This window comes from Triturus cristatus, chromosome 9 (genome assembly GCF_964204655.1).
Source record: "Triturus cristatus chromosome 9, aTriCri1.1, whole genome shotgun sequence".
Lineage (NCBI taxonomy): Eukaryota > Metazoa > Chordata > Amphibia > Caudata > Salamandridae > Triturus > Triturus cristatus.
Window position 1 is genome coordinate 642,039,528 of NC_140592.1, and position 21,329 is coordinate 642,060,856.

Below are 21,329 nucleotides of genomic sequence, written 5' to 3' on the forward strand. Positions count from 1 at the left end.
GCTGTGTACAGCCGCCACTGGTCCGACCACCTCCACCACCTCCGAGAGGTCCTGCAAGCCCTCCAGCGGGCCGGCCTCACAATCAAGGCCGGCAAGTGCCAAATTGGTCAGGGGTCCGTGACCTACCTCGGACACCAGGTGGGAAGCGGTCTGGTGGCCCCTCTGCAACTCAAAATCGCTGCCATCCAGTCCTGGCAACCCCCAGTCACGCAGACCGAGGTCCGAGCCTTCTTGGGACTCACCGGCTACTACCGGCGGTTCGTGAGGGACTATGGCAGCATTGTGGGGCCCCTCACGGGTCTCACGTCCAAAAACCAACCGAAGAAGATTAACTGGACCCCCGACTGTCAAGCGGCCTTCGAGAAGCTGAAAGCCGCCCTGTGCACCGCCCCTGTGCTCCAGGCCCCCGATTACAGTCGGGAATTCATTGTGCAAACGGACGCCTCCGACCACGGCATCGGGGCGGTTCTCTCCCAGCTGAACCCCGAGGGTCTTGACCAGCCGGTGGCCTTCATCAGCAGACGCCTCCTGGCCCGAGAACAGCGCTGGAGCACAATCGAGAGGGAGGCCTTCGCCGTGGTGTGGGCCCTCAAAAAGCTCCGGCCCTATCTCTTCGGTACCCACTTCCGGGTGCAAACCGATCATCGACCCCTGCAGTGGCTAATGCAGATGCGGGGGGAAAACCCGAAGCTATTGCGCTGGTCCATCTCCCTGCAGGGGATGGACTTCACTGTGGAACATCGACCGGGCCAAGACCACGCCAACGCAGATGGCCTGTCACGCTTTTTCCGCCTCGACGAGGAGAGTCCCCAAGAGGATGGGTGACTCTCCCCGCCTTCAGCTGGGGGGGACGCATGTTGGACAGGCCACATGAAGGGCTTGCTCCCTCCCCGCATGACAGGGCCCAAGCCCCTGACTCCCAGGTGTTACCCACAAGAGCAACCCGCACCCCGTCTCCCGACGGAACTCCTGCCCCCAGACATCCATGTATCATGGGGCCGAATCACTACCGGCTCCCCCGGCCGGATCAGCTGCCATCTTGGACACTGCACCACGAGGCCGAGTGGCCTCAGCTCGACCCTAACCCTGGGCCTGGCCCGGCCCCGACATCCCGGCACCACCATCCACCCAGGAGGTGAACGGACCACTTGGCAGGTCACTGGGAGAAAGAAGTGTCGATGGCTCTCCCCCGCCAGGTGCCGATCGCCCTCCAGCTCCCCCGGGCGCTGGCTCCACCCCCCTGCTGGGTGTCTGGACTCCCTCATCCCGGACCCCCCGACCTCCAAGTGCGAGGGTCCGGACATCAAAGGGCGCCAGACCTATAACTAGGGCAGCTCCAGAGCAGGAAGGCAGTTGTATCCTGGAGTCGAGAGACACCGAGAAGAACTCAGCCTTGACGGACTACCGGCGCTGCCGTAGCCCTGCCTTGTGAACTATCGTCCTGCCTGCTGGCGCTGCCGTGGCCTTCTGCACCCTCCATCCTCGTCGGGACCTGCTGGCGCTGCCGCGGACCGTTGTAACAACACCTTCATCGGGACCTGCTGGCGCTGCCGCGGACCGTTGTAACAACACCTTCATCGGGACCTGCTGGCGCTGCCGCGGACCGTGTAACGACCACCTTCACCGGGACCTGCTGGCGCTGCCGCGGACCGTGTAACGACCACCTTCACTGGGACCTGCTGGCGCTGCCGCGGCCAGTCCAAGCTAGAACACCGAGCTCGAGGATTGTGAGCTATCCACCATACCATCTCAGCTACCAGATTGGTAACCAGACTGTCCCGCTACCCCCTTTCCCAAACCAAGAGACTAGAATCGAGGGGACCCCTGAGTCCAGACCTCCTTGTACCATTCCATCGTACCTTAAGAAATCGCTTATAAAGAACGCTAAATCCTATCCTTGTGTGGTGTATATCTGTGGGGGGGAAGTTACTCATCTGTACGATCGCTGGAGACGGCTCTCCCCGGAGACCTCTCCCCTTGTCCTCGGCCGACCCTCCCGGCCCGTCTAACAGCTGGGATGTGGTTGTAATAAATATATATGTGACTAATAAAGACAGGGTGCTTTCCTGACTGGACTATCGGGTACATTGGCTCCTTACTTGATTCATTCCACGAGCAAGGGGGGAGATTTTAATTGCATGGTGGACCTGCTTGTGGATCACTCACCCCCCCCCCCACTGAAGCACCAGTACACCGCACCACGAGTGCCTTCACAAGCTGTCAGAACAGATGGTGACTGATAGACACATGGAGGCGACTGCACCCAATGGCACAAGATTACTCCTACTTTTCACATCTACACAAATTACACGTCAGACTTCACACCTTTTTATGTACTCCAGACCTCCATTGGCTCGTCTATGGTGTAGAATATTTGGCACGTACCTTGTCAGACCACAATCCGGTCCTCTTACAGCTGAAGTGGGAGATCCTCCAGCTCATATATACCCACCTGGAGGCTCAAGTCAGAATCACTGGAGGACCAGGTGTTCCTGGAGGAAATTAGGAAGCAGATAGTATGCTATTTGGAAGTCAATACTGACATGAGATCATCCAAATTGCTGGAATGGGATGCCTTTATGGCAGTAATATGGGTCTAATGTATGGCAGCATCCATGGGGGGTTTGTCACACTCTAGTGACGGAGGTAGAGCAGGCAGAACGAGAATAGAGGGACCTAGAAACCCAAAGACCAGGGCACCCTGCCACTGCAACAACCCCTGCTAGAAGCTTAAGAGAAAGTAGCAGTTCAGGTTGAGAAACTGGGATGTTTTTTTCATTACAAATGATATATGGAATGGACCCATGCCAAAAGGGGCTGGACAGGTTTCCTACTGACTTGGCTGGCAAACCCGTCCAAGCGGGGCTCGGCTATAGTGGAAATTGAGGATGAAATAGGACACAGACGATTTAGGCAAGACAAAATTTACCAGTGATTCTTTAGATACTATGCCACCCTTTACAGGAGCATAGCGGGACAGGACATGGGGATGGTCAATGACTTCCTAACAGCACTACTCTCCCGAGCATCACTGCAGATGACGCAGAGACATTGGGTGCAGCCATTAATATACAGGAGGGTAGAGCGGCAGTCAAGGGACTAGCTAGCGCTAAAACCCCAGGTACAGATGGACTCCCAGGTGAGATTTATGCTGCATACCTAGAGGAACTGGCCCCGAAATTAGTAGAGCTGTATGAGATGGCTAGAACAGTGGGAACTCTTCCCAGTACCACGTGGGAAGTCCTGATAGTAGCACTCCTTAAACCCGGTAAATTACCTTCTTATTTCAGAGCATACAGACTTCTGTCAATGCTTACTCTAGATTTTAAAACATTGAGTAAGATCCTAGCAGCGAGACTCCCGCCATTCATGGCTACCCTAATACACCTCGACCAAGCGGGATTTATCCCGGGCCAAGCACAGCGCTTAATATACGGCGTTTCATGTCCATAATTGAGGTCCACGATCACAGTGAGGGAGAAGGGGCGGTCTTTGCGATAGACATAGAAAAGGCCTTCGATAACCTTGAATGGGGTTATTGATTGATTGATTGATTGATTGATTGATCTTTATGAAGTTATAGAGTGAATGCAGTTGGGGCGGGGCTTTCTGACATGGGTCAAATTAATCTATACAGCCCCTTTGGTCAAACTGCGGACAGGTCGAGCAATCTTTGATCAGTACCTAGTGGAGAGGGGGATGCAACAGGGCTACCCCTCTCCCCATTGCTCTTTGCCTTGACCATGGAGTCCCTGGCCAGCCTAGCACGGACCGGAAACAGATACCAGGGAGGTATCACCATCATATTGCGCTATACGCAGATGACTTATTGCTCTTACTGCGTAATGTGGGGCATGCTCTGGTGGGGGCCAGATGACAGAATTCGGGATACTGTCAGGGCTCAAAGTCAACTGGCAAAAATCTAGGCTGTTTCCACTTGCAGAAGGATGGGGTATGCTTGAGGACGTGGGCGCTCTCCAATGGGGACCCCATTGTCAGTTTACCTAGGAGTTAAGATCTTTCACTCTCAGACTGACTTGCAGGAATGGAATGAGGGGTCAGCCATCAGGTCCCTGAAGGCCAGTATGGATTTCTGAAAAACGCTACCACTGTCTGTGGCTTAAAGGGTTGCGCTCCTAAAAATGGTAGCACTCACTAGGCTACTATACTTCTTCACAACCCTGCCCATATGGATCCCGAGCATACGATTCGATGAGTTGGATTCTCTTCTTATATCTTTCATCTGGGGGGCCGAACGCGATTGGCCCTATCAACTTTGAATCACCAAACGCAGGACTAGCGGTTACTACCTGGCAGGCCAATTGCAATGGTCCACACAATAGTTGGCAGGGCGACAGGCACAGGACCACACTGTCAGGCTTTTTGTATCGGATCTAGATGTACTGCTGTGGGTGCTTTTAAAGGTGGGTCGCGTCCTACCGGATAATACTGGGAAGCTCCAAGTGGTGAGACGCTGTTGGCATAGATGCCTCCAGAAGACACATAGCCTGGTTCCATACTTCCCGGACTCACCTATGAAAATGCTGCATGTTCTACCACATTGAGTACAGTGGAGGGGAATAGAGGACTGGATATCGGCGGGGCCACCAGGATTGTGGATCTATTATGAGAGGAGGAGCTCCTCCCATTCTAATATTTTCGGACTGGATTGGACCTCCACCAGGGCCACTACCTACTTCACAGGGCAGAGGCAGCACCCCTCCATCATCACTAGAACAGCGGTACTTCAGAGCCCAAAAACCATAATGCTTACAGATATATTAGCATAGCGGGGGCAAGATGAAGGTGGTCACGTGCCTCTAAAGGGCAATACGAGAAGACACTCTGCAACCACTGACCGCTTTGTGGGACAGATGGGCGGAGGACTTGAGTATCCCCATAGCAGATAAAGATTGGGAGAATATATTCGAGAGAACCCCCAAGGTGTCCAGAAAGGCTAGATTCCGACTGATTAATTTCTTCATCCCGCATAGTGCATTCCTAACCCCGGGGCGCATTAATAAATACTTCCATAGGGATGATGCAACATGTCCACACAGCAGGGAACTCTGGGTTGGAGATACTGCACATGATATGGTCATGTCCAGCATTACGCAACTACTGGGAGGAAGTCACTAAAGTAGTGGCAGATATCACTGAAAAGACCATTCCCTGCTCACCAGCCCACTGCCTTTTAAGTTTTTTCCCTCACACCTCCAAAACTAAGGTTAGTATCAGGTTCCAGGACTTGGCCTTTAGCCTAGCTAAAGGGGAAGTTACGCGACACTGGAAGATCCCAGGGGAACCCGGATAGCGATATGTAAAAATTAATTGGAGACATGCGCAGGTTATTTGGGGGAGTCTTTCTTAGAGAAGCTCACAGAGGGGTTGGCTTGATTGAGGTGGCCGGGACTTGGGAGTCGCTGGTTAACAGCATGAAAGACCCAGAGCCTGAGTCGGGGAATCCACACCCAGTGCAATGTCTGCACCTGGGAGCCCATAGCGCATTGAATACCTAGGGGGACACCAATGTTCGACACAAACCTTGCCTCAGGAAGATTATTAGTAGGACCTACTTGGGGGGGCTTGGCGTGATACTAGTCCCTAGACAAGGTAGATGATAGATCCGACACATGTCCATGACCGGATGCTACTCAATTGAGGGGAGTTGGAGGAGTTTGAAAGCAGATGTAAAAAAACCTAAGTGATCAGAACAATATGGACTGAGATGACCAACTATTATTGATGGATACAATAATACTGTGATGGAAATGTCATGTAACCTTCTAAATACAAAAAAACCTATTTACAAAAAAAAAAACTGGGAACAGGCTCCCTTCAAAGTGCAACAAGCAACTTCTCTCAATATATTTATCATCAGGTTGGATATGGTATTCACATAAATTAAATTAAATTTTGGAAACCTTTGTAAAAAAAATGCTTTGGCTTACCGCACAAACTTTCAATGCTTCTCATCTTAGTGTTAACAACTTGAAAGAACTCAGAAAGCCTATCATAAACAAACGACAGTCAGCCTTTTTACAACGTCATTAGATACAAATAATACATGTTTTAGGCTTTAAAATAGTAGGCAGGTAATGATGTGAAGCAATCTTCTTAACACATTCTATACAAGATACCATGGTATATCAATTATTGTAAAATGCTCCACTTAGCAATTGAGGGAAAACATCCCGATCATCCTTTGATGCTACTAAAATCAAATATTGCTGAACAGCGGAGGTGTTCAACAGGATCTATGCCAGATTTTTAGGATATTATCATAAGAAAACTTCACAGGATGAATGTAAGTGAAACTCAATTAAATAATCAATAGTAACCTAAAGGCTCTCATTAAAGGTTGGGTAGGATAGGGTAAGGTGTTTACCAAAAGTGGAAATTATGATTACCTCAGGGAGAGGTGTTTGCCACCTGTGGTATATACCTCCAATTCCAAGTTTTCAACACAAAAATGAAAGGAAAATGAGGCACAGCATGCAGACTCAATCGGTCTTTAACACACCAAATTCTACAATCTTTGCCTTTTTTCCAGCCTTTTACCCCCAATACATTTTGACCAATCTGACCTGCAGGATTCTACTGAGGGAAAGTTGTGAAGGTGTCATAATTATCATGAAACTAGTGAATGAGATCACTGTGCAATCTCTTGTTTGAACAGGAATCCCCATTTAAGTCTTATCTTGTAACGAGAGCCCAAAGGTCTGACATGGATCCAGCTACTCTAGACCTACTGTCCTCGCCGAAGTGTATCAGTCTTTGCACAACATGAAATAGAAAGGAACTAGGCTTTGCCTGAAATATAAGGATCAACAAGGATTGTCCTGAATCTGGATATAGCGGCGAGGAATTAATTCATGCATTCAGTCTTGGGAAGAAAATTGGTTGCAAATGGTGCTTACATTTTTATGGTTCAAAATGAGGTAATTTCAATTGAATGGAGATAGAAAGTTGAAACTTGTGAATAACGTGTGTCCTTTCAACCATGTGAATATACCCCAAGGTGCTCAAGCAGTTATGCAACAATAGAGTAAGTCTTTATTGAACCAAGTTGGCAGGATAGATTCCCAGCCTCAATTTCCGAGCTTGATCTGTCAATCTTGCCCTGTTTTCCAAACGGGCAACGGTTAAAAGCCAGCATTTTCAATGAAATGCACAGGCCAAGTGGATTAAAGCACTGCATATTGTTCTATTATGCCTAATGCCCCCTTTCCTCTATGGTCTTATTTACCAGTTACCAGTATGGCATTATCAACTGGCCTCTGACCCAACCTTATTTTCTCACTTCTTCCACAAGCTCTGTTTGCTGCCTCTGTATCCTCACTCCATGTGTCCACCCCCATGCATCCCTATCGTTACCCGCTTTACAGCACTATGCTGTTAGCCCTCCAGGTCTGAGCTTCAAGAACATCAAAACATACATATTAAAGTTGATTTTCTCTTTGGGCGAGCTTAAATATTGAAGGGTATTCACTGTGGCTGCAAATTCAGGCATCTTTTCCCTCTCTACACACCACCCTGTCCTAGTAGGGGTAGCTCACTATAGGCATTTACTATTTATCCAGTCATACCCCCATGAGCTGGCACATCACTTACTTGTACCCAATGTCACACCAGTTCCGAGTGTCCATGTGAAAGTCTTGGATGCCTTTTATAGTCTTGGTGCTTTCAAATGGCATGAAGCATCTGTTGCCGGCTGTGTGATGGATGACCACATAAGTAAGGGGTGTGGCAAGGGCAGTCTTGGATCTTGGTGCACGTGCCCCCCACTGGTGACGAGGAATTATGTTAAGCAACACTAGAAAGGAAGAAGGACAAACAAATGGGAGTCATAGATCATGAAATGGAGTCTGTCAATGCTATAGATATTGCATCTCAGTGCTTAATTTGGACTGGTGGTTTCCGGTGCTCGGCACCTAATCGCCAACACTGGCACTCATGGCAGTGCGCACATGGTGGCACTGTTCATCTAAATTGGAGATAAGCACAGCAACAGTTGTTTATTATTTTAATACATGTTATAAATGACTAATACCTGCCGCCCACGCAATTCTTGTAGCTTTGGGGACCTGGAACAGTCTGAATTGTCACACTTATAGGAGTGTTGGTATTGCCATTGGCAGAGGTGTTGGGGACAATGGGTGGTGCAAGCTGCAGTTGCCTACTGCTGAGGCCCTGACACTTATTACTTTGCAAATTAAGCACTGTTGCATCTCAACTGCCATGTCTCATTCAGAACCGCAGGGACCTCTTGTAGTTCACCAAGCCAGAGCTAGTGACCTTCTGTGACCAATCAGAGTCACAGCCAGCGACCTTGTTATCCGCGAACTTTGCTTTGTTAATTTATTTTGCATGGAGTATTTATAGCACAGAAGTAGTCCAAGTGGGCAGTGTAGTGCTTTACATAGCAGTCAGAATTATGATACTTTATGTGCTGGTGACAGATAGTAATCATTTATTTTTTATAAAGTGAATGGTAGTCCACTTCTGCCTCTGACAGGTATTGAAAACAATTGTACTCTAGTCCAATTTAGTGGTACCCAATTTACTGACCTCAATGGTTAAAGTTGATGATGATGCATGTTCACAAAAGTGAATAGCCAATAATTACATTGTAAGGCAGATTATGTGAGGGTCTGATATAACCTACTTGTTCACGCACTTTGTGCTGATTGTCTTTTTTGCTTGTGTGAGATGTTCAAGGTACCTTGAGGGCGAAGGACACTATGACTTGTTACCGCTTTTACACTGTTTGAACTAATAACTGTGTCTTTCTATGACATATTGAGAACCACTGGTGGTCACCACCATGACTTATATCATCTCTCACCAAGGGAACATTCAGAAAAAGTGAACACTTTAGCTCTACTGCAATGAGTGATCTAGCATAGTGAGCGATCCCAATACTTTCTATGAAGGCCAGTGGGAACTTTCATGTCCTCCTTCCTTCTATCTTTATTCTTTGGTTATTGTTTGCTTCTTTTTTGTCATCTCTCTTTATATTATTCATACTTTTGTTGTTTCATTTCTCCTTTCATTCTATCTACCCTTCTTTCAATCTATCTCCCTTCTGTCCATTCTTCTTTCATTTCATTTCCCCTTCTTTATAGCTTTCTGTTATGTATATTCTTTTTCACTTTCTTTCCTTCTTTCCACCTTTACTCCCTATCTTCTTAGTCCTTGTCCTTCCTTTGCCTCCTCCTTCACCCTTCTTTCAACATTTTTTCTTTTCTCATTCCTTTCCTTCAACTATTTTCATTGTTCTCTTCTTCTTTCCTTCTTTTCATCATCTTTCTTTCCTTCCTACCTTCATCTTAGCATCCTACTACCAATGCTTGCATCTTTCATTCCTTTGGATATTTGTTCATTTTTGTACAATATTTCATTCTATATTAATACTTCTTTCTTTTCCTCCTTCCCCTTTTATTAGTGCTTAATACCTCATTCTTTTTTCTTGCCTTACGTTTGCATTTTTCTATGCTTCTGTACTCTCTTTCTCCTTTCTCCTTTCTTCCTGATTCTTTCCTTCTCTTTCATCCTTTGCATTTCTTCCTTCCATTCTGTTTGTTTTTTTTTCTTTCGTTTGAATCTGCTCAATTTCTTCCTATGATTTTCACTTCATTCGCATTTTACATTTCTTCTTTCATGCTTTCTAACTCAATTTGCCCAAGTTTTTATATTATTCTCTGCATTATTTATTAGCTTCTGCTTCTATCTTGTGCTCTCTTTGTCAAAGTTCATTTTTAGAAGGGTGCATAGAGAACAGCTGAATCTGACCTAGTGGCACCCCCTGCCGAAGCTGGTATAGCGGGTCCTTCACTACGCCCTTGCTCCGCATGTCAAATCTCCCTAAATATGGACCAGGAGTGAAAAGCTACTTTGGCCATCATCCCAGCCTTCCAGAGACCTCTCGACTTCCAAGTTCTTAATCTGTGCCAGGGATTGCAGGTGGTGGGCGCAGTCGCTCATTTTGGGACCAGGAGTTATTTGTCACCATTAGAGTTTAAACCAGCACAAGTGGAAGAGAATGATTCTACAACACTACTACAGGGGAGAGGCAGGAGCCTAAAACCCCCAGACCTGCTTGCGGCCGTCCCGCCGCCACCGCCCATGTTACTTTCACACCCAGAGGTGCTCAGGGCCGGACTGGGAACCAAAACCAGCCCTGGCAAAGTGCTCGGCCGGCCCCCCCCCCGGGCTTGGGGGTGCCGCCGAGCTCTTTGCCAGGGCCGGTTTTCGGCCGATTTTGTTACAGGGGCGATTTTGCAGCTATGCTGCAAAAACGGCCCTGTAACAAAAACGGCCCCCAACCTTGCGGCGCACCAGGGGATTGCCCGGTGCCCGCTACGGCCAGTCCGGGCCTGGAGGTGCTACATCAGCAGCTTTGGGCTCCCGCAGCAGGGAAGCCCGTCATTGCTACAGGGGAGAGGCAGGAGCCTAGACCTGCTTGCAGCCGTCCCGCCGCCACCGCCCATGCCACTTTCGCACCCAGAGGTGTTAGATCAGCAGCTTTGGGCTCCCGCAGCAGGGAAGCCCGTCATTGCTACAGCAGAGAGGCAGGAGCCTACAGCCCCCAGACATGCTTGCGGCCGTCCCGCCGCCACCGCCCATGTCACTTTCGCACCCAGAGGTGCTACATCAGCAGCTTTGGGCTCCCGCAGCAGGGAAGCCCGTCATTGCTACAGGGGAGAGGCAGGAGCCTACAGCCCCCAGACATGCTTGCGGCCGTCCCGCCGCCACCGCCCATGTCACTTTCGCACCCAGAGGTGCTACATCAGCAGCTTTGGGCTCCCGCAGCAGGGAAGCCCGTCATTGCTACAGGGGAGAGGCAGGAGCCTACAGCCCCCAGACATGCTTGCGGCCGTCCCGCCGCCACCGCCCATGTCACTTTCGCACCCAGAGGTGCTACATCAGCAGCTTTGGGCTCCCGCAGCAGGGAAGGCCGACATCGCTACAGGGGAGAGGCAGGAGCCTACAACCCCCAGACCTGCTTGCGGCCGTCCCGCCGCCACCGCCCATGTCACTTTCGCACCTAGAGGTGGTACATCAGCAGCTTTGGGCTCCTGCAGCAGGGAAGCCCGTCATTGCTACAGGGGAGAGGCAGGAGCCTACAACCCCCAGACCTGCTTGCGGCCGTCCCGCCGCCACCGCCCATGTCACTTTCGCACCCAGAGGTGCTACATCAGCAGCTTTGGGCTCCCGCAGCAGGGAAGCCCGTCATTGCTACAGGGGAGAGGCAGGAGCCTAGACCTGCTTGCGGCCGTCCCGCCGCCACCGCCCATGCCACTTTCGCACCCAGAGGTGTTAGATCAGCAGCTTTGGGCTCCCGCAGCAGGGAAGCCCGTCATTGCTACAGCAGAGAGGCAGGAGCCTACAGCCCCCAGACATGCTTGCGGCCGTCCCGCCGCCACCGCCCATGTCACTTTCGCACCCTGAGGTGCTACATCAGCAGCTTTGGGCTCCCGCAGCAGGGAAGCCCGTCATTGCTACAGGGGAGAGGCAGGAGCCTACAGCCCCCAGACATGCTTGCGGCCGTCCCGCCGCCACCGCGCATGTCACTTTCGCACCCAGAGGTGCTACATCAGCAGCTTTGGGCTCCCGCAGCAGGGAAGGCCGACATCGCTACAGGGGAGAGGCAGGAGCCTACAACCCCCAGACCTGCTTGCGGCCGTCCCGCCGCCACCGCCCATGTCACTTTCGCACCTAGAGGTGGTACATCAGCAGCTTTGGGCTCCTGCAGCAGGGAAGCCCGTCATTGCTACAGGGGAGAGGCAGGAGCCTACAACCCCCAGACCTGCTTGCGGCCGTCCCGCCGCCACCGCCCATGTCACTTTCGCACCCAGAGGTGCTACATCAGCAGCTTTGGGCTCCCGCAGCAGGGAAGCCCGTCATTGCTACAGGGGAGAGGCAGGAGCCTACATTCCCCAGACCTGCTTGCGGCCGTCCCGCCGCCACCGCCCATGTCACTTTCGCACCCAGAGGTGCTACATCAGCAGCTTTGGGCTCCTGCAGCAGGGAAGCCCGTCATTGCTACAGGGGAGAGGCAGGAGCCTACAGCCCCCAGACATGCTTGCGGCCGTCCCGCCACCCCGCCCATGTCACTTTCGCACCCAGAGGTGCTACATCAGCAGCTTTGGGCTTCCGCAGCAGGGAAGCCCGTCATTGCTACAGGGGAGAGGCAGGAGCCTACATTCCCCAGACCTGCTTGCGGCCGTCCCGCCGCCACCGCCCATGTCACTTTCGCACCCAGAGGTGCTACATCAGCAGCTTTGGGCTCCTGCAGCAGGGAAACCCGTCATTGCTACAGGGGAGAGGCAGGAGCCTACATTCCCCAGACCTGCTTGCGGCCATCCCGCAGCCACCGCCCACGTCACTTTCGCGTCCGGAGGTGCTACATCAGCAGCTCGGGACTCCCGCAGCACGGGAAGCCCGTCATTGCAACAGGGCGCAAGGGTGCCTGCGTTGGCGCATGGTAATCATTGTGTGCCAACATAGGGGAAAAAGACAGGAAAGCGCCTTCTCTTATAGATAGGGCGCATTCCTGCCCTTTTATTTTGTTGCAGGGCTGTGCAGCAAGATGCCCTGCAGCGCTGTCCTGCACTAAACCTCTTAAATGGGGGCCCAAGTGTGTTTGCACTATTTTTAAGACCAGCTAATTTTTGACGTTCAAAAACTTCCTCTAATGGGACTTAGCAGCAGTTTTTCTTTTTTAGCAACGTACAAGGAAATCCTTGTAAATATCTAGTTGTGTGTTTTGCAGGAGTGCTTCCGCGGGAACGCCTACCTTGCATCTCATTTTTGGTAAGTCAAGCAAACAGAAGTGGCACTATGAAGAAATCACGTTAACGCTGAAAAAATGCCACTAACTGGACTTTGTGGCAACTTGTAAATATGGTGATAAAAAAAATTTACGCTACGGCGGCGTTAAATCCTTGTAAATATGACCCGAAGTGTTTTGTTATGAGTGTGACATTTTTTACATTTTCCTTTAGCTGTGGACCAAGCTCAGATTGATTGATGTTTCTGTAGTGTTCATGAATGCGGATTCTTAATGGCCTGATGATGCTACCCACATATAATTTGGAGCAAATAAATTGTATGATGTAGATTACATAAGAACTGTTACAATTTATCCAGTCATTAACTTGGAACTTGATACCAGGTTTAGGTTCAAATTCCTTGACTTTCTACATACCTAGTATACAGGCATTGCAGGTGTGTCACGTATAGAAGCCAATTGCTTTGTCTAACAATGTATGCTGAGTTGTTCTTTTGTTGATAAATTCTGAATAACATATGAGCTGGTGTATATTTTTTGCACGACAGAAACCCATTTCTGGGTGACCCTTAATCCTGTTGTTGATAGATGTATTGTGTATCAATAGATGCCGGTGTCATTTCAGAATCCTTCTCATCATGCCATGTCCATTGTGGAAGTTATGAGGCAAGTGTTATTTTCAGATTCTGCTGTTCTGGATAACTTAGTTTGTAAAAGGGTATGACGTGACGTTTCATCAATTTGTTTGGCAACTGTCTTAAGGTGGCTTATATCGTATCCTCTGCTTCCATTTTTTTAAATCAGGTCCTCTGATGCTTCTTTGTATGTTTCTCAATCACTACAGATCCTTATGATACATAATAATTACCCTTTTGAAATATTTTGGATGGTAGGGTGAGGGTGGCAACTTTCTGCTCTCAGAGTTGAAATGACTTCAGTACTTTTTATGTACAGTTTGGTATGAATTTTGTTGTCTTTCATGTAAAAAAATTATAACATTTCAAGGATTATGTTATTAAATTCCATAAAGTGTACGGATTTGGTTCCCAGGGCCTTAGTACTACAGAGATGCTGTTCATATGTCTGATAAAGGTGTACATCTCAATACAGCAATGGCAACTAGGGTGGAATTTGGTTCTCATGGGATGCCATTGAGTTTGCATATTAGGGGCAGATTTACAAGTCCCTTGCGCCACCGGTGCGTCACTTTTTGTGTCGTACCGGTGGCGCATTTAACTTCTCCATATTTACAAGGATTCTTGTCCTTGTAAATATGGCTCCTTTACACGCAGCACTTTGCATGAAAGGGGTGTTCCATGGGTGTTGCTGTGGGTGTTCCCACGCAACACCCATGGAACCAGACACATTTCCATGCGTGTGCATGCTACGCCTCCGAGGCGTAGGGAGGCGCAACGAGGAGAAATGTTTTCATTTGTCCTCGTTTTCTTTTCCTCTTTCTATGCGTGCTGCATTCTGCAGCACACATAGAAAGAGGAAATCACCTCTAATGATTATTTATGTACAGGAAGGGTTCCCTTCCTGCACATTAACAATCATTGAAACAATTACGTTTTTCAACTTCTATGTGTGCTAATGCAGCACACATAGAAGTTGAAAAACAGCATTTTCCAGATTGTTTTGTGCAGGAAGGGAACCCTTCCTGAACAAAAACAATCTCCCCACGACCCAGGCATCCTTGCACCATAGTGCAAGGATGCCTGCGACAGCGCATGGCGGCAGTTTGTGCACCAGCGCAGGGGGAAGCACAGAGATGCAACATATTGTTGTAAATATGTTGCATCCCTGTGCTTTGAAAGTGACTCAGTGTGGCGCAGCCAAATGGCTTGCGGAAAGCACTGAGTCACTTTCTTGTAAATCTGCCCCCAGTGTCTTGAATGTATGATAAAAGGTCCTTCATTAAAGGTTGTAGATTTCACCTAGACGGTAACGTACTAAGTTGAAGCCTGCACCGATGGGTAGTACTGGTAGTGGAGATCCTTTTATATGCATCTTTGGGCGCAGATATAAGTTGGTCATCGTAGGGTATTCAATGTAGAGATATGTTTTCTCATCCCAAGTAGGTGCTGGGCTGACATCCTTGGGGTGTCTCCCCCAAATCTTATGGCTGCCTCTTGTACTTTGCAGAACTCATGTTTGCTGGTATTAGGACTCTGTTTATTTTATCCATTGCTAAATGGTGCTAAAGTTCATGTGCTCTCTCAAGTAAAACATGGTAACATTGGTTCATCCCCAATTGACATATTTAATTTACTTATAAGTCCCTAGTAAGGTGGTACTTCCTGTGCCCAGGGTCTGTAAATTAAATGCTACTAGTAGCCCTCTAACCATGTCTCAGGTCTGCCATTGCAGAGCCTGTCTGTGCAGTTTAAATTGGTATTTTGGCCTGCAAAATAAACCTTTTGCCAGGCCCAAACCTTCCCTTTTAATACATATAAGTCACCCTAAGGTAGGCCCCTGACAACCCAGAGGGCAGGGTGCACTGTATTTAAAAGGCAGGACACGTACTGTTTAGTTTTCCAAATCCTGGTAGTGAGAGACTCTTAAAGTAGTTATTTACAACTGCCAGATCTATATCTCCCATAAGATAACATTAGGATTACATTATTACATTTTATAAGAGTAATTCCCTGATGGGAAGATATGATTGTTTCAAGTTTGGTGTCTCTGGTATCACAATTTAAAATCCAAACTTATGGTGAAGTCAGATTTTAAATCGCAATTTTGAAAATGCCACTTTTAGAAATTTGGCATTTTCTCACTTTAGCTATATGGTGCCTGCTGCTTGTCTCTGATCACATCTCCGAGGTGGGTGACAACTGGGCTTTTTGTGTTGCCCCTAGATAGACACACACTATAAGAGCTTAGGTGTGTTTTGATGGGCCATCCTGGTAGGATGGGAGGGAGAAGCTAGACCCAGGCTCACTTACACCTGAATCGGCTGTGTCCACACAAGGGCTGCATACCCCTCTGTAGTGAGTCTAGGACCAGAGCCGGAAGGGAGGACCTCTAGTCACTTCAAAGGCATTTCTTTGATGTATCCCCCACTTCAAAGGCACAACTGGGTATAAGTACTGGACCTCTGACACCACCACTTCAGTGCACTACTGTCCCTGTGAAGATTCTGTCAGGAAGAAGGACTGCTGTGCTCCAAATAGTCTGCAACTCTACTGGACTGCTGTTTTGCTGAACTACTTCCCTGCTTTGCAGACCTGCTTCTCTTGTGCCTGGGTGAGGGGACTGAACTGGCATCATATAAACCCGGAAGGACTCCAAGGACTTGCTGGCTGGCCTCCTGATCTAAAGTCTCAGGGACATAAAAGACTCCCAACCAACTTGTTTCGGCAACTAGGCTCTGCCATCTCTGAGTCTACCCTTCCAAATGGTGCCACCCCAGTCCTGACCCTTGGAAGTGGGCCTAATGTGTTTCTGCAGTGGAAACAACACCTCCTCTGCTAGTGATGCACATTACATACGTGAGCAGAACTGAGCGCATATTTTCAAGCAGAACCAACACATCGCTGCTTTTGCGTGGATTGGACCATTTGCAAAAGACTCTCTGCTGCATCCTACATCTAGGGACTGACACAACGCCTTTGGAACAAACACTGTGTGACACTTTTCCCAGCGCAAGCTGCTCGCATCCCTCTTTGGAGGCAGCCTCACCGACACTGCCAAATCGTTGCATCGCAGCTTCACTGCTCATTGAAAGTGACCCATCATCGCCACCACGCCTCTCATCTTCGACACCGACCTTCACATCGTAAGCCCCGTTAACAGGATCCTCGATGTTGACGCTTCAGGATCTCACACTGCAGCATCAGTGCATCCCCGAACCAACCCATTGCCTCTGCTGTGCAATGCATCTTTGTCGCAGATCTACGCAAATGCTCCTCAACCAGGATTTAATGTACGTTGGCTCAGCTGGCTTAACTGGGTCCTTGTAGCCAGACTGTGCTCCATTGCAGTCGGCCTGAACATTTGATTTTGTCTCGATCTGGCGCGACCAGATGACCCAAGGTTGGCACTTTCTTTTTCTTAGAACTATTTTACAATGTATTTATTAAAAATTCATAACTCAAGTCTTACTAATTGGATGGTTTTTGTTCTGGTCTTGTTTAATTATTAATAGAAGCTCTATTTTTCTAACCTGGTGTGGAACCTTTTGTGTGTGGGGTTTTCACTGATTTACTGTTTGAAGTGTGCACAAATACATTACACAGTGCCTTTAAGTTAAGTCTGACCAAGCTACCAGAGGGTGAATACAGGATTATTTAGGGTTTGCATGTGCCTTACCCTGACTAGGATTGTGCTTATTGCTTGACCAGGGCTTATACTCCAGTCAACAAGTAACCCAATTTCAAACGCTGTTGATCAGCTGTGAGGATAGAACTTGTGTTTGTGCAGTGCCATACAGTGATTTGGTGCACACTACTATTCCACATCCAAGACCAATTAGAATTTTACATTTCATTTGAAGAGCGGAGGCTACTATTATGCGTTACTCTTTTAATTGCCACTCCTGCATCGCCTTTAAAGAACGTACAAACAGTAAAACTTAAATCTAGAACTAGAACACCGTAGTCCATAAATAATCCCCTCATAGAACACACTTCCTCTTTTAAATGCTGCTCCTGAAAACATTATTACTGTGAATGAGAAGTTGATGTATGATGTGTGTGTTTACATGACCTTATTTGAATATGTATGATTCTTAAGCTTCTAATTTATAGAAGCGTTGTTTAGGTTGAATATATTAACAGTAAGATTAATTTCATAAATATGGAAAATGTATATCAATAGGATTTGTTTGTATAGCTTACGCAATTGTTTAGATGTATTTCAAAGATCCTATTTGTGCAAAGTGCTTAAAAACAACTTAAGAACAATTTTGCAAATTTTGTGATTGGTTAGGCACAGGCTTGCATGTGAGTGTGTAGCTTGATGGATTACACTTCATCAAAGAGAAGGATGTCCAAAGAAGCACGCAAAGGAAAGGTATCCTAAGTGACACACAAGATGATGATGTTTTTGAATTGGAGTTGGGACAAGGTTCTGTGTCAGATGACAATAAGGACTATGATGAGTATGTATTTGAAATTCAGCCAGATCACAAACTCAGAGCTGAAATTGAGAATATTGAGAATGTGACCTCAAAAGAGGTTTTAAGTAATCCTTTAGGTGAGGAGATGTTCTCCCCACATAATATAAGGCACCCAAGGAGTGGTGACTAGTGGCCAATGGAGCATGTGAGCAAGTTCGTAAAGGATGGGTGAGGAAACCCTTAGATAAGAAAGTAAGAAGGGTTCTGATAGCTGAGTGCTCTAGGCCTGTGATTGTTGAGAAAGTCTGTTGCACTCCAAATTTGGACCCTGAAATGACTAACTTTGTATTTAAATTGGGTAGAGACCCAAGCAAAGGTCTGGAACGAGGAGTACAACAGTGCCAAGATAAGGTACTAGATGTTCTAAGTCTTTTAGCAAGGATATTTTACATGGCGGAGAAGGCTCATGTCAAGGACTCGACAGTGGATCTTGAGTTACTCCGGGGATGGAGTCAGAGAGCAATCATTTTATTGGGAAATGCGAATGCAGTTTTAATAGCAGAAAGGAGAAAAGCCATTTTGATGAAAATTTGTCCTAAACTAGGGGATATGGCTGAGACGGAACCAAGTAAAAATGCAAAGGGTTTATTATTTGGAGAAGGCTTGGTAAAGAGCTTAGGAAAATATGTTTCTACATTTACTGCCCTGGATAAGGCACAGGTTAATATGAGAAAGATTTACGGAGAAGGTGATTTTGGTAGGGCCAGTAGAAGGGGACTGTCCAAGAAGTGCAAAGGTACCATTATAACAATCAATATGGAGGGTATGGAAGAGGTTATCAGGCCTCTTCAAACTTCTAACCGAGTAGAGGAAGAGCTTGGAGGTCATGAAAAGGAAGGTTTTTGAGACAAGGCCAGAATTATTTAGCATCACAGGGTGAATACAGAGACTATTTTTGTTTGTTTTTTCCCCAAGGAAGAGTTGGGAGTCGGGTAAGACATTATGTGGAGGAATTGAAAAAGATAAAACAAAATCATTGGGGTTAAAAACTGTACAAGGTTCCGAAACAGAGTTTGTGGAGCAACCACTACAGCTAAAGGAACACAGAGAATTAGGTTTAACAAAGGTGCAGAAATCTGTAGTGGATTCAGAGATAGATTCCATGATACAAAAAGATGCAATAAAATATAAATGGGAAAGTGCCAGGAATTATGTGAGTACTCCTCTTTTCATTGAGAAACAAGATAAAGGATGAAGACTGGTGATAAATCTGAGGGATTTAAACAAATATTTGGTGTACGGACATTTCAAGTTAGTGGGAATCCATTGATTGAGAGATATACTATTGAAAAATTATTGGTTAGTGAAGTTAGACCTGAAGGATACATATTTCACAATTCCTATGTAGAAGGGAAGTCAGGAGTTTTTACAGGTCAGATGGAGAAAGCAGTTGTATCAGTTTCAATACCTACCTTTTGGTTTGTCTTCCGCTTCCTGGTGCATCGCGAAAGTGATGAGAGTAGATATGGCTTATTTCAGAGAGAAAGAGGTGTACGGTTAATAGTGTACTTAGAAGACATTGATAATGTCCCATGGTTTGGAAGAATTGAGGAAAGAGTTGATATTAGTGAGGAACTTGTTGGAGAAAATGATTTTTTTCTAAAGCAAGAAGTGAATAATATCACCTTCACAAAAGATAGAGTTTTGGGGATTCCAGATCGGTATAATAGAGTTTATGTTACAACTTCCAGAGAGGAAAGGGAAAATGATAAGGAAGGAAATTCTGCATGTTTTGAGGAAGGACAAGTTGTCATTAAGGGATTTAGCTTGGATGGTAGGATTGTTATCATCTTCATTCCAGGCAATTTTCTCAGGTCCTTTCAGAGAATAAAAGGAGATGCTTTGAGGAAAGTTCTGTGGTATGGAGACAGAGTAACGCTGAATCACAAAGTGGCTACACAATATGGAAACATGAAATCCTCGGGACATTTTTGGATGTGTCCCAGACTTTGTATTAAAAACAGATGCCAGCTTGAGAGGCTGGGGGACATGGTTAGGAGAGAAACAGACAGGTGGCTTATGAACAGAAAAGGAGAGGATAAAGCACATAAATTGTTTGGGATTAGCAGCAGGATTATATACTTTAAAATGCTTCTGGGAGATTTTGAAAGTTCAAACAGTGTTGATGAAGATAGATAATGTGTCGGTTGTAGCCTATAACAATCAACAAGGAGGTAGCAGATCTCATAGTTTGTCAGATTTGGCAAATTAATTTTTTAATTTTTGTTTGGAACATAAGATAAAAGTGAAGGCAGAGTACTTACCCGGGCAATTGAATATGATAACAGATTGGAATTCACAGAACATGAGGGAAGCTGGACTAGTGGTATTTCAGGAAAATAGGGGCAGAATTGGGGTCCTCTGGAGGTGGATCTTTTTGCAGGCAGATTGACATTCCAATTCGAGAAATATTTCAGCTGGATCCCAGATCTGGGAACATCTGCAGTGGGAGAGCCTGTGCCTTCCTTCCATTTGAAATGATTCAGAGGGTTCTTTGTAAAGTGAGAACAGAGGAATGCCAGTTAGTATCGGTATCATCATTTTGGGTGTCTCAGGTGTGGGTTTCATCAGTGAGGGAATTGGCATGCACAGTATGCAATCCAGCAATGGAAGGTTTGCTGAAGAATGGAGAGGATAAGAGCATCATTTAGTGCAGGACAAGGTGTGGAACCTTCTTGTATGGAAAGTGTCAGGAGATCTGAATGTTTCAAGGGATTTTTGAGTAGGGATGTTGACTTGCTCGAAGAGTCTTGGGCACCAGAAACAAGTAGACAATATAAGGGAATTTGAAGAATTTGGGTTTGTTGGTGTAGGGAGAGGAGTTTGGATCCCGTGGATGCTCCTATCGTAGAGGTAGTTCATTTTCTGGTTGAGCAATTTGAAAAAGATTTGAATTACAGAACTATGAATTGTTATAGATCAGCAATTTCAGCTGGACATGTTCAAGTGGATGGAAGATCAGTAGGAAGAAACACTATGGTGTGTAGCGTTTTGAAGAGTAAGAGGTTGAGAAGATCAACTAGACCAAAGTATGATATTTTCTGGGATGCAAATATGGTACTGTCCATATCTGAGTCCTGGCCAGAAAATAGATATTTGGGTTTGCAGAAAAGTTCGGTAGAGTTAGCAACTTTGCTATGTTTGATATCTTTTAAAAGAATATCAAATGTTAAAGCAATAGACATGAGTAACAAACTTTATGGGTCAGATGTAGTATATTTTGAAATCTGGAAAAGAAAAAGACTGCCTGAGTCAATCTTTCATCCAAGTTTCCCTGAATGTAAGACCTTATGTGTTGTAGAATGCTTAACTGCATAGGAGAACAGAATGTTGGAATACAGAAGAAATGGGGAAAATCAAATATTGATATTCTATGTTAAACTAAACAAAAAGCCCCCAAGCTTTAAGGAC

At 46.8% G+C, this 21,329-nt stretch overlaps 1 protein-coding gene across 1 annotated transcript in view; it reads right to left on the reverse strand.

The window, feature by feature from the left end:
* LOC146798422 (peptidoglycan recognition protein 1-like) overlaps positions 1 to 21,329 on the reverse strand; it is a 219,835-nt gene that overhangs the window by 129,094 nt on the left and 69,412 nt on the right. The window contains exon 2 of the mRNA XM_085625683.1: positions 7,615 to 7,816. Within this exon, the coding sequence (XP_085481809.1) occupies positions 7,615 to 7,816 (202 nt within the window). The remainder of the gene's footprint in view (positions 1 to 7,614; positions 7,817 to 21,329) is intronic.